At 39.2% G+C, this 13,995-nt stretch overlaps 1 protein-coding gene across 3 annotated transcripts in view; it reads left to right on the plus strand.

The window, feature by feature from the left end:
* The window catches only part of cdh11 (cadherin 11, type 2, OB-cadherin (osteoblast)), a 71,461-nt gene that overhangs the window by 40,328 nt on the left and 17,138 nt on the right, over positions 1-13,995 (plus strand). For all 3 annotated transcript variants that reach the window (XM_058650826.1, XM_058650827.1, XM_058650828.1), the window contains 5 exons: positions 7,064-7,475; positions 8,046-8,185; positions 9,096-9,390; positions 11,038-11,157; positions 12,465-12,632. In XM_058650826.1, the coding sequence (XP_058506809.1) occupies positions 7,337-7,475; positions 8,046-8,185; positions 9,096-9,390; positions 11,038-11,157; positions 12,465-12,632 (862 nt within the window). In that variant the 5' untranslated portion in view covers positions 7,064-7,336. The remainder of the gene's footprint in view (positions 1-7,063; positions 7,476-8,045; positions 8,186-9,095; positions 9,391-11,037; positions 11,158-12,464; positions 12,633-13,995) is intronic.

Raw genomic sequence — 13,995 nt, forward strand, 5'->3', positions numbered from 1 at the left:
AAGCAGCATCTTGTCCTGATGATGGTTTCCCCTTTGCTGTGTCTGTGTTTGTCTTGGCACACCCCATAGCACTCAGTCTTCTTATCTCTCAGATTAAAAGGTGCAGTGACATTGTCATGAATCTCTTGTGATAGAGTGAGTGTGTGTGTGTGAACTCTGAAACTCTGCAGATGTCCCTCTGTGACTTGTTGAATTATTTAATTCATTAAACAGTTGCGGATGTGTACACAAATGGAGTTTTGAGAGAAAATGGTCATGATCCAAAAATAAGAGACACAAAGTTGCATATGATTAACAATAATGAAAAAGAGCGACACGTGATTCATTGCAGTAACGTGACGACCTATATTCATTTTCCTTTGCAGGGTATAATCTAAAGGTCTCACGCAATATTTGCAGTGTCATTCTGATGCTGCAGTGCAAAGCTTTAATTGCAGTGGTGGATATCACACAACTCTGTAAAAAAAACGGGTAAAGGGGGAGTAAAAATGAAGAAAGCAGCAAAAATGTAAAAGAAATAAAAAGTTGATCGATGTTGAATCTCCACTTTTAATTCTAGAGTTGGACATTTTGGAGATTACTCACCAAAATTAACTGTTAACATCCGTAATGTGAAGGTCGTTTTTCCAGTTGTTGAATGCGACTATGAAGAGAGCATTCCGATGCAAACCAATAGCCAGTAAACAACAGTAATCAGTATAATTAGAGCTGCATTGTTTTGCCTCAAGCTTAACTGCATCTCCCGTTGTTTCTCGTTGTCTATTTTGGCTGCTCATTTGGAAGAAAATGGAGAGTGGATTAGGTCGGTCATTGCCTTTTTTTTTTAGCCCAGAGGATGAAGGTCAAATCAGGAATAGCACAGTGATGCACTCCGCTGAAACATTTACCCAATTACTGTTACGGTTTATGAGTTCATTATGTTTAATAGTATAGAGAAGATATTTTTAACAAGAGTTCACGTGTTTGCCACGTCTACAATAGTTCTCTGTGAGTGGACTCATGTTCGCAAAAACATTAATTTCAAGATTTACGTTTAGTGACATTGGGTTTAACTGAGTAAATGTTGAATTTTTATGAGTAAAAAGTAAAGCCATGCAGTTACTGAGCTTATCTTATATGACTACTGGTCTCATACTGGCCTATTAAATGGCACAAAACTGGATTGATTTGATGTAAGGAAGTAATGGCTGTCTCTTTAGCAATATATTATATATATATATATATATGTATGTATATATATATATATATATATATATATATATATATAAAATATATTATATTACATGTAATTTAATGCAGATTGTTTCCTTTAAACATTTGTGTGATCTGCAGTAATTAAGTGAGAATAATTACATAATTAATTGGGCGCTCAGCACACTGGTTGTCTTCGCCATTAAAAGCTTAGTGTATTTTTCTTACAGCTTGTCACAATAGCTTTTTGCAGCCATCAATTGTAATTTAAGGAGAAATAACGTATAAGTTGTAGTCAATTGTGCTAGTCATTTTTTGATTTATAAAAGGAAGTAGCCTAGTAATTTCAGGTTTGGGAGCTTCGATCAATGCCAATGGATGCTCTCTCCCTTTACAACTGAACTGGTCCTGCATGTAACATATATACTCGGCTGTTTATCAAAAATCAATCAAATCACCTGTTCCTGCATTTGTGTCATGCATGAGAATGAGGTTTTTACCAACCCTACCTACTCTCCAAGCAAGAGAGTCCATTTCAACTTGCAGCCTCTCTCCCATCTGCCGCTTTCTCCCAAGAGGAATCGGCTCTGTCACATGGAGGAATCTGATCCTCTTCAGACGTTTCTCTCCATCAAAAATATATCAAAGCTCCATGACACAAAGTGCATTGGCTTTAGAGAGAGATGGATAACAGGTGACTAGCACTTGTTCCAATTAAATCCGTTGGTGACGTATGTCTCTACCTTTTGTCCCCGCAGTATCAGAGTTAGTAATTATTGTCTGTGCAGCCATATCATGTGCCTTTAATGGTGCTTTGTGTCACTGATACTTTGATTTATGCCTCTTACTCTCTTTCCCATATTTTCTTCAGTTATCTGTCCGACAGGGCAGGAATTATGAAACGGTACAATTATAAATTATAGATTCTACTACAATTACAGTTTCAAATTCCTTGTTCTGGACATAAAACTACATTGGAAGAGGTAGAACTTCCACCCCTCTGCCCTGTAAAAGTATATCTAATTATATTTAAGTGAGGCTGATCATAGTACAAAATGTGTCTGTGTTTGTGCAAGGTCTTGTGGATGCTAATTATCACTTGTGTTCTAATAGTCTAAAAAGAATCAGCAACCTTTATACACATCCTAAAATAATTCACAGCACACATTACACACACACATCCACACAAACTTTGAAACAACTGAGTAACTAGGGTTGTGTGTGAATGTGTTGCTGTTGATAAACTCTCATTAATCCCTATTTTAGCGAGTGCTGAGAAAGCGTTGTAGCTCCATCTTTGTAATTGTGTCTCCCCCACAGACACTTGCGCACACACACACACACACACACACACGCCTATTAGGACCTCTAATTGAAAGGCAATTAATCCTCAAGTTTCGTGGTGTGAGCTAAACGCTGGGTGTCTGTTTTCAGCAGCACTCTGTTTTTAAGCTTTTAACAGACCACAAAGAGCTGGCCACTGAAACAAGACACGAAAAGTGAACTTTGATACACTGACTCCCTGTCTGTCTGTACATCTTTGTCTTTTCACATCCTTTGTCTTTTCCTGACCCTGTGACTTCCCTTTTCTCCTAAGTTTCATACAACCATGTTTCAGGAAAGGAAACTACAAATCATTGTGATTATTACTATTATGTGTTGGAAATCTTAATAGTTAATACTTAATTGTCTAATCTTCAAATCACCCGATGTGAGCAAATAATTTCGTCACATCATCCCAGGTTGTTTGCCTTCAAGTGACTTGACATTTAATGAACGGAAATTATGACCCATGTCCTTATTTCTATACGCTGCTTATCACCCATTAGTCCCTCTTGCTCTCTGTTGGGTTCATTTCATCCATACCTCATCTCATCGAAGACTTTGTCAGTTGAAGTAACCAGACATGTATAATGGAGGGGAAAACACAGCCCAGAGCTTTGCGTATACACCAGAATAGCTTGGGGATTTGTTTTGGTAAGTAGAAATGGATTTATGCAGTAAAATCTCATTTTAAACCTCATATGACCCCCTTACCCTTCCCAGCATAAACAGAAAAAGAAAAATATCACATCTGGTTCAAATAGTATTTTGGGTTATAGAGGGGTCCTTTTGCTGGAGGCACTCTAGTGTGAGTGAACTATTGCACACCATTGTGTCCTTGAGTTACTGTAATCACCTCCTAAACACAACTTTGTCAGTTTAGTGCAACTTCAAGTTAAGTACATGTTGAAACCAAAATAAAAAGGCCTAAAAGCAGGGTAATGCATATTGAAAATGTACATACCATTTAAATATTATGTTCAAAAAGCACCTTTGATATTTATTTCTTAAATATACACTTCTAGTGGTTTCTTTTTTAGTTCATTTTAGTGACGTGGGGTAAAAAAGCATTCTAATTTTTAGATGAAGCAATGACTCACAGGTCTCTGTTGTCCTGTTTGTGTCAGAGCAGACTCACAAACAAGCCAAATGTCACGAATGTGACTGTGAGAACACGGAGGGAGAACATGTCGCCTTCAGGCTGTGCCGTGGGAACGAACAACACGTTCTACATCCATTCCCTGTTCATCTTTGACAGTTTGGGGCAATCAATATCTCCTGTGGTCATTTCAGGCGAGGAACGGCAGGCTTGCTAGTTGTGTTTCAGGCATTTAAATTGTGTTAAGATGACATAATCATGGTCGTTATGAAGTCTAATAATAAATCAGTTGAACACCAAACAAACGCTAAATGATAAATGAATCAACATAACAGGATATTTGTGAAAAGTATAGACAGACAAAGACAATCACATGAGGAAAACCTTAGTTGTATCACATCTGTACATTAATTAATCACTTTTATTACTACTGGCTTGTAGAGGGATGGGGAGACAGAGTTTGTTTCAGCAGCTTGGGCCAAATGTGTATTTTTCCCCCCCTTTCTGTAAAGTTTCCAGACATTTTCCAATGTGATTTTAAAGGCTGCTGTTTGAGGTTTGGCTCAGCCTGAGGAGAGGGAGAGAAATTAAAGAATAACCCAGACAAAGACACCAACAGATGCAGTGCTGTGAGAGAGGCTAAGTGATAGGGAGAGAGTGAGAGAGTAACACAATCACAGCAGATTACAACACGTCTACCATGAACAGGTTAAAGTGTTCTATTGTCTTTGTTGTGGGAGATTCAGTGGTTTACAGTGTGATACAAACATTAGTTTCCAGTTGGGAAACACATACTTAACATAACCTAAACTTAAGCTGGTGTAGATGTTATCAGGTTAGCGATTTGTTAAGTGGGTAAAATCTGTTTTTAGACATGTTTTCACATTTGGAGTATACTGACTTGTCTCATGCAGGTTCCAAACACAGGGGACGCATTGTATGTACAATGCAGACTGTGTGTCAGTGCCTCATGCAACTGCTCTTCAAAAAACTAACCTACTAACTGGTTCAGTGAAGAATTGGCAGGTATGGTTGTACATAGTCAACTACAAAGAACCGTTGGTAAAGATATGTCAGCCAGCAGGACGCTGTTACTCCACTGCGCTGTATGACACGCACACACTGTGCGTACGGCCATATTCTAATGTTAGCCAATGAATCACAGTAGTCTAGTCCAACACTTGAGTCATGGATTCACAGTAACACTCCAAGCCCAGGGGAATAGTATGCATGCACATGCACACACACACACACACACGCACACAGTCTTATGTGACCCTTGAGTCATGTATTCAGACAGCGAGGAAGTGGTCTGGCCAAAAGGCATGCTCTCCCTGGGGAGTCATTATCACTGTTTCTGTGTTGCATTTTTGTGCGAGGCTCTCACTGTGTCACTCGCTGAAACAAAAGAATACCAGACGTCAAATGTGTACAGTTCAGGTGCCACAATCCATATGCACTGATGATGGAAAGAAAAAAAATAAATGTACAGTTTGTGTAATAGAAGGGGGAATGGTTTCCAAGCTACTGCTTGATTTGAATTAGATAGCTGGGACATTTCATTGTCATTATGCAAGTCGCACATTATCATATTGTCCGTCACACCTGGCAGTCATTGTCCACCCTGCTGTTAAACCATTTCATTATCAGCTTTGATAAGGTGTCAAGATATTGTTATTTTTGAACTTCTATATTTTTAATTGCTGGATAAATTGGACACTTAATTTGACATGAAGGTAAGGATGAGAGACAAGTAAGTAAAAGCATTTAGGCTAAATATTCACAAGGAAACATGCACATCCATCAAAGACTCAAGGGTAATTAACCAGATGATGAGCCGTAATGGGATTAACTGTCAACACTTCCTGCTTGGCTGGTCATGTGGTCAACAGGAGCCCATGGGCCCTCAGGGAAACCAAAACAAAAAACAACAGCCAGTGTAAACATGTCCAAACTAAACAACACAAATGACTACTATCATTGTCTAGAATGAATTCATTGAACAACAATAGACAATCCCTGTTCAACCATGCCAGCAGCCATAATGGAGGCTGGTCATAGCTTCAGTTGTGAGCAAATATTGCATCAATATTTAACCAATTAACCCCAGAGAGGGATAGCTATACATTAGTGTTACTGTAATCCATTAATTGACTCCAATTTTACATTAAGTGCAATTATGCGTTTCCCACTTTGCATCAGTGTAACATTCAACATCTATCTTTCACCTGACCTTGTATTCCTGGTGAAGGTTAATGTCATGCTGCCATATAATTATATTTTACTTCACCCAAGTACAGAGGTATTTGTCTTTCATTATCCCCGTTTTCTCTTTCAATACTATTACTCTTCAGATGCATTGGCTGTTTGTTCAAATGGTTTCAAACATTTACTTACATTTGCAACAGGTTTGACATCTAAAAATTTAAATTTGTTATAGAAAACATTTGTGTCAATATTGGTGTGTTATTGTTCAATTACAGACATAAAGATGCAACAGCAGCAAGACACAGTAAAGGCACAGGCATCTGCTACTAACAGACGCATTAACGTAAATAAGTGTTTCACAAACAAATCCAAACAGAATCAAACTTAAGGCTGAATGGAGCCAAGAGTTTTTAGATCAAGAAAAGAAATAACGAGACAGAAAGAGAAAATCATGCTTACTGAGTTTCAACAGAATAAGGAAAGGATCTTTTATTGTCATTACACAACCAAAATTGCACCACAGAAGTACGAGGTCAGATGGAGGATTGATCAGAGTCGCTGTGACTGACCAACCTGACCCAATGTGTCTAACATTCATACAATTTTATGATAGTCGGAGGAAACCGGGAAGCATGATTGTTCTGTTGGAACTAATTGAGCATTATAAATGTAGAGCAATTTTTCTTTTTTTGTAGATGTTTTGCTTCATAGTTTAAAGCTACTAATGAAAAAGTAGCATTTTTCCCGGGATAAAATGTAGGTTGTTTATTATTTGTTCACGGAACAACTGCCTGCTACTTGTCCAGTATGGTGTTTAACAGCAAACTAAAACCCCTGAAAAGATGATCTGAGCCCCTTGCTGCCATTCGCATAATCTCCATTTTGTTTTACATGGCTTTCATTACATTTGCAAACGACATAAGTCGAGCAACATAGTGACCCGGGTGTTGTACATTGCCTGAACCTCCCACACTGAATCAGTCTGTGTCTAATTGAATTAAAGCTAATGAGTTTACAGATAGAATTGTCTGAGTAATTAGTACAATGTCCTAATCAAGACAACAACCGTTTAACAAGTCACATCTTCAACTGCAGTCTGTTAACATTAGTCTCGTATGACCAGACAGGAACAGATGATAAGTTTTTTTTTGTTCTTGTTAATTGATTTGTTTGAAGGTGAAAGTTTGTATTAAATGTAACATACATTTGTTTAATTACTTTGTCCTTTGTGCTCTCTTTTAGGCTTGATGACTGGACAATAGCAGGAATGAACAAATTGCATTAGTGAAGAACAAGGACACAAACGAGGCGAACAAAGGCAGCGGTGTGAAAGCTGGTGATGAGAATCCACATCAACAGTCGCCATCTCAACTAATGAACTAGATATTCATCAGAAGCATTTTGTTTGCAAAAACTGAATATCACCTCAGTGGGAGCAGAGCTCCACTGAGTGGAAGCAGAGTGCCAGGGTTTTAGAGTGAAGAGTTGCTTGTGTTGGACAAGAAACCAGTGCTGATGATGAAGCGGCAGGGCCTTGGACTGCTGAGAGCCCTCCTGGTTTTGGTGGGAGTATCTGCTCTCTGTAGTGTCGCATTAGGAACCCGGAGAGGAAATGCTTCTTTGGATCAAAGGAGCAACAAACACAGACATGCAGGTGTGTGATTTAAAATGTGGCGATTTCATTTATACCAACAGCAGAAGTGTATTTACTATGTATCCATCATACTACGTTTTTTTTTTTTTTTTATTAACTAGCGATAAATTATTTTTTCCATTGAGGCAAACATAAGTGAAAGCAGATGTTCAAATAAAGCTGCTCCTCCACAATAAACCACAGTCTGCTCCTGTTAGCAGCTGCACTTAAGCAAGTCAAGTGCCGCCACACCTTCAGAGCGACTTTTTGAAATGAGTGTTGTTCCCACCAGCCACCCACATTTTCTCAGCTGGATTTTGAACCAATGATTCATAATTCAACACTGTTCAAGAGGTTACTGCCTCCAGCCCACGTCTGAGTACAGCTTGTTGGAAATATTATCAGAAAATGAACTACAGTTGTAGTGATAAAGAAATCCATTCATTCACCACAGTGACCTAATTTTACCCCTAACAATAGAAATAATATTCAAATGAAAGCTCATAATAAAATGTTGCTGTGAATGTTAGGTTAAACAGAGAAATGTAGTATTTTTAAGACGTGTATTGATGTTTGCTTTTGTATTTGTAGGTCACCTGTCAATGCGTAGACACAAACAGAGGATGGGGAAGGAAGGGCAGGTACTGCATAGGTCCAAACGTGGATGGGTCTGGAATCAGTTCTTCGTCATTGAGGAGTACACTGGACCTGACCCAGTTCTGGTGGGCAGGGTGAGTAACTAAATTGTATTTAATTGTGTTTCTATATTTGTCTGCTATTGTTTTTTTGTTTTTTTTATGGGCCTGAGTCTGATTATAAGGATTGGAGTTGATTGAAATAATAGCTACACTGCAAATCAAAACAAAAGCCGGACCGACATAAGTCCCAGTGAAGTTGTACTGAATTATACTGTATATACGTATGCTGGCCTGGTGATGCTCTGTGCATGCACCACAGTTGCCACCCCCTGGCATTGACCCCAAAATAATACAAGGAGGCAGTGTACAGAAGGGGGGAAAAAAAAAAAAAAATGTGAAAAACATGGTGAAATCCAGGCAGGTACATCTTTTGAATGATGGGGAGACCGGTTGCTCTGCCAGCTCAAAGACTTGAATAGTTTAAAGTTTATGGATGGCTGGAAGACTCAGAATGGAGCTTGACATGCTAACAACTACCCACCAACTCAAAGCTAAAGGAAATCACCTAATACTAACAAACTGCAAGGGGCATATTGCCAACCTGCTGACTGAGAGAGGTCATGTTAACATTGGGGAAGATGATGATTGGTGGCCCCACTACATAACACCACTCAAATTGCAGCTTTCATAAACAATGTTTCATATCATATTTCACTGTCAAGTGGTTGTTAAGGAATATGACACGGTTTTAAATACCTTTCTTATTGGAATTTGAACATCTCACAGAGCACAGCCTGTCCGTCTTTTTCATTCAGCTCCTTTCATTTGTGGAAATGAAGAACAGAACGTTACCTGTGCAAACCAGGCTAAATGTCTCAATGTGCAATTACTTATCCGTCTCTCTTGTACTTTATGTTCCACAGTGTCTGAAACCTAGATACTGGTAGCACCAAATACATATGTGTTCTTTGTCTCACTCTCCCCTTGTTTCTCGTCTCTTCAGCTCCACTCAGACGTAGACTCGGGGGATGGAAACATCAAGTACATCCTTTCGGGCGAAGGCGCGGGAACAATCTTTGTTATCGATGACAAGACGGGCAACATCCATGCCACAAAAACCCTGGACCGTGAAGAGCAGGCCCAGTACACCTTAACAGCCCAGGCAGTAGCAAGAGAGAATAATCGGCCCCTGGAGCCTCCGTCAGAGTTCATCGTGAAAGTTCAGGACATTAACGATAATCCTCCTGAGTTTCTGCATGGGCCGTACTATGCCAGGGTGCCTGAGATGTCCAATGTTGGTGAGTAGTCAAACTAAATGGTAAAGGAATGGGAGGGGAGGCCAAGTTTGATGCTGGGGAAAAGGGATGGTCTCATGTTAAAGACTGTCGATGGATATATTTAATTTTTGATTATCAGTAAAACAAAACAAAAACATTTACGTTGTTATACAGTGAGGATTTGCTGGTTCTGTGTTATTTTTAGATCCAAACTAAGACCAGTAGATTTGTTTCCTTTCCACATATGTGATAATCTTGATTCATATGAAATACTGATCTTGATGAGTACAGAGTCTCCGCTGTAAATGGAGTGACATTTGTAAATGAAGTCCCTGATGAAGTTAGTTAGTTTGTCTGCTAACCATCTTCTTTCATACATAATTAATCATAACTGCAATCTGAACACAGGAAGTGTGGCAGAGAAGTGGACATGAGACAGCACTTAGCTGACACATTCAGCTCTTCTTCTTTTTTTTCTTTTATCATATGTACTGTGCATAAAAGGGATAAAATGTGCTCAACCAAAAGCAGACGCAAGGAGATACTAACAGTATGTTGGCACGGGGCTCTTACCATCTCTTTATAGACTTTTTTACATAGAGCTTCTGATTTTAATAGATTTTCTTTCGAAATATAATGTGGTCTTGGGGAATCTTCAACCCCTCAAAGCTGACCTGAAAAGAACTGCACTGGCAGTTGTGCTGCCTGAAACCGAAAGCCCAAGAAATCCCTTCTCTGAATGAAAAGGACTTCCAAAGAAAGAACATCCGTTAGTCACCTTCATGAGTGAAGGGAGTGAAGAGTAACAGAAGGGGAGGAGCTACTGTATTTAGATGGAGAGGGATTTGTGCATAATACACTAGTATAATCAAACCAGCGTTGTATGTCTGACTGGATCAAATCCATAGCTTGAACAAATATATACACATTACATGACAAAGTGAAGAGTAACTGAAAGAGGAGTTAATGTAGAAGGGGAATCGTCCCATTACTCAAGAAAACCTACTTAGCTGCACCACCTGAGTGGTAGCCACATGTGGTCATCCACCACTTTCCTTTCCAACAGGCCAGTGAAGGTTGTCAGTTGTATAAGTGGTCCAAAATAGTTCACACTACAGGAAACCCATTTTTAAGAGTTTTGTGTGAGAGTTGGTTTGTCACATCTGTAAAAGGATTTATTGTAATTTCACAAGTGAAAGTGGATTTCACACGTCTGTACATTTAATTGAATTGGGCCAATTTGCTTATCTTAACAGTGTCCGTCCCTAAAAACTGACATTTTGAACCTGACAACAACAATTTACTTAACAGCTCCTAACAGCTCAACAACCATATTTAGTTGATCCATTGAGTTTTGATGGTTTCATAAATCCAAGAGCTATAAACTTGTCAATGCATGACATAAATATGATGCTCAACACCAATTATCAATATTGGAGGGTATGAAAATGATGAAATGTAGGAGACCAGCTTCATGGGAGCATGTTAGCTACAGTGAAGAGTACAGGTAAAGTTTTTTTTATGTCCTTTTCACATCCAGTCAGTGCAGACAGGTGAAACAGCACACACTCTTATGACAGGCTTGTTTGTCAGACTATTCTTCAACCGAATCACTGAGGCAGAGTCATTTCCTCACTTGTCTGTCATGTCTATGTTTCTGTCCTATAGGTACCTCAGTGATGCAGGTGACAGCCACAGATGCTGATGACCCCACCTACGGCAACAGTGCCAGGCTCGTGTACAGCATACTGAAAGGACAACCGTATTTCTCTGTGGATCCTCAGACAGGTGAGGCTGAAAAGAGAACTCTGCCCTGACAACCACCTACATCACAACCCATCTTTGAAGTAGCACCATGCAAAAAAACTCAAAGACCACACATAGAGAGGCTTATGGGAATAGTGCACTACATGCTCACTGGACAACATCCTGTAACGTATAGCCACATACACTTAGCTATCATGTTTGCTTGTAATTTGGTTGTGTCATATAACTAATATACTTCCTATGAATAATGTTTAAAATTTAAACTTAAAGACATGTTTTTGTTTTATGTACTGATAATGATTGACCAACTGTTCATTGTCAGTTAAGGAAAATGCACAGAATATGCAAATCCTAATTCAAACTTTAACTTTAATTTTTACCATACTATAGGCATACTCTGGTAACTGCGTGTTGCTGGGACTTAAGTGAAAATGTCTCTGCTTTATTTATATTTTACATTACCTTCTACCACCGTGAATACAAAAAGCTAAGTACTCACTGTTACAGGGATCATGTAACACCAAGTACTTTTCTCTGAAATTGGTGAGAGAAGAAGGCAGTGCTGTAAAAAAAAAAAAGAGGTCCCCAGAGCCCAGGCCTAATAGCTGGGTTTGCATTAAAAGAAGAAATTGGATGTCAGGAGAAAGGTTAGGGCAGACACCCAGCTATGCTGGGTCAGACAGGCTGCAGAAGAACATGAAGACAAAGGTTAGAGGAGGAGAGAGGAATAAGTTTAAACAGGGCAAGTTCATGGAAAGAGAAGTTGGTGAATAGAGAGGGAGAGAGATTTGTACAGAGTAAATCTGGGTAATCAAACCAGTGTTGGGTATTTGACTGGCTCAAATCCATAGCTCACATTTCTAATTGGTTTGGAGATTACCAGCTTTTCATTCTGTCACTCACCCAGCCACATGCTCACACAAATGTGCGCGCATGTGCACATGCACACACACACACACACTCACCTTCCCAAAACTGCAAAAAGACCTCAAACTCGAGACGGGAGGGACGGAACCAGAGCAGTGGCCAATGAATTAAACAGAATGCAAAATGACTGGGTCTTTAAATGTAGAAAACTAAGGCTTCTTAGTTCTTTATGTAAACAATAAATGGTGATTTATTTTCTGATAGAATGACATCTATTACCAAGTAAATAAATGGTTCAAAGTAAGAGAATCTGAATGTTATGTAAAGCTCTTACGATAGTTTGACATATTATGAGAGGGCTACATGGGGAATATTTGCCTATAATATTGGTATACAACTACATCATCATATGTGAAAGGTGCAAAAGGTAAATGTAATCTAATAAAAACCTGTCCATTTAGGTACAATCCGTACTGCTTTGCCAAACATGGACCGCGAGGCTCGTCAGGAGTATGACGTCGTCATCCAGGCCAAAGACATGGGTGGTCACATGGGCGGGCTGTCGGGGACCACTGAGGTTAAAATCTCGCTCACAGACGTGAACGACAACCCACCAAAGTTTCCACACAGTGAGTACAAACCCCTGCTCTATCTATTTATTGTTAATGACACCTAATGTATAATTGACATTTTCTCCTTGTGTAGGCTTCCTTTAAATAGTGTATGTTAGTGCACATACACGTGTGCATGTGTGTGTATAGCCCAGAGGACATGTCTCTCGCTAGTTACTGTGGGAAAAACTCAGGAAGTCACTGTAGGAGGCAGTGATTTGTACCACTATGCCGTCTCCAGTCTAACTCCATGACTAACAACCTCTTTCCCGCAATCTGTCTATCCTCTTCTTCACCCTGTCTTTTCCGCTCAAGTTTCTTTCTGCCCCATTTTTTCCCCCTCTTTCTCCTCGTTGCCGCCCCCCACCCCCAACCCCCTGCGCAACTTTAAGCAAAGGTACTCCTGGCAGAGATTCAGTAGCTGTAGGAATGGATGAAGAGAAGAAGGCAGGAGAAAAGGGCAGACAAGGGCTTAGAATTTAACCAGTGGAGAAGCTGAACAGGCAAGAAAAGAGAGGGACATGAGCAGAAGCAGTGTAGGGGAGAATATAAAAAACTGGGAGACACACACAGAGAGAAACAGGCTGTTCCTGTGTATTCCAACAAGCTGGCAGTGTTTCAGCACCGAGCTTTAATTTAACAAAATGTTTATTATGTGTTTCAAATATGGGAATGAGCAAAGCAAAAGCCAAATATATGCAGTCGAGTTGAACCTGTTGCAAGTCAGAAAAAAACTTTAAACCAAAATGAACTTTGGAATTTCTGACAATTTGCACCAGACAACCATACCAAGAGACTAAAAACAACTAATGTCTTAGTTCAAGAACTTAGTTCAGTACAACATAGTTATAAGAGAAATCAATAAATGTTTGTTTAGTATCTAAGGGTCACCCTTCTGTTGCAATATTCAAAGTGTATGTTAAACCTTTTGAGAGGCAGTATGAGGCAAAGTGCAAGAAAAAAAAAAGGATTGAGATAAAGAGAAAAGAGAAAAAGGTAAAAAAAAAAAGATATACGGCACAGCATGTGTGAGTTCACAAAGATTTTAGTTTCCCATTCAAGCCAACCATTTTTTTTTCTTTCACTCCTTGGCTTGATCTCCCCGTCTGTGTTTGACACAAACTTGCTGTCCCTGTGATTTCTCCCTTTCATCTAATTATCAAGACACTTTTTTTTTTGCACCAATGGAGGTCTGGAATTCTCAAAAGGCAAATTAACAAATTAAATCAGTTGATAGAAAATGTGTAACGCTTCTTAAAAAGATCATTTGTATTTCAAAAATGTCGTTCAGTGTAGGTGCAGAGATGTTTCCAGTAATACAGCATCCGACACTTAATTCCAACAGTTATCATTTGGTAAATGTGTTCAAACTGAAAAACTG

This window comes from Solea solea, chromosome 15 (assembly GCF_958295425.1).
Source record: "Solea solea chromosome 15, fSolSol10.1, whole genome shotgun sequence".
NCBI classification, from domain to species: Eukaryota; Metazoa; Chordata; class Actinopteri; order Pleuronectiformes; family Soleidae; genus Solea; species Solea solea.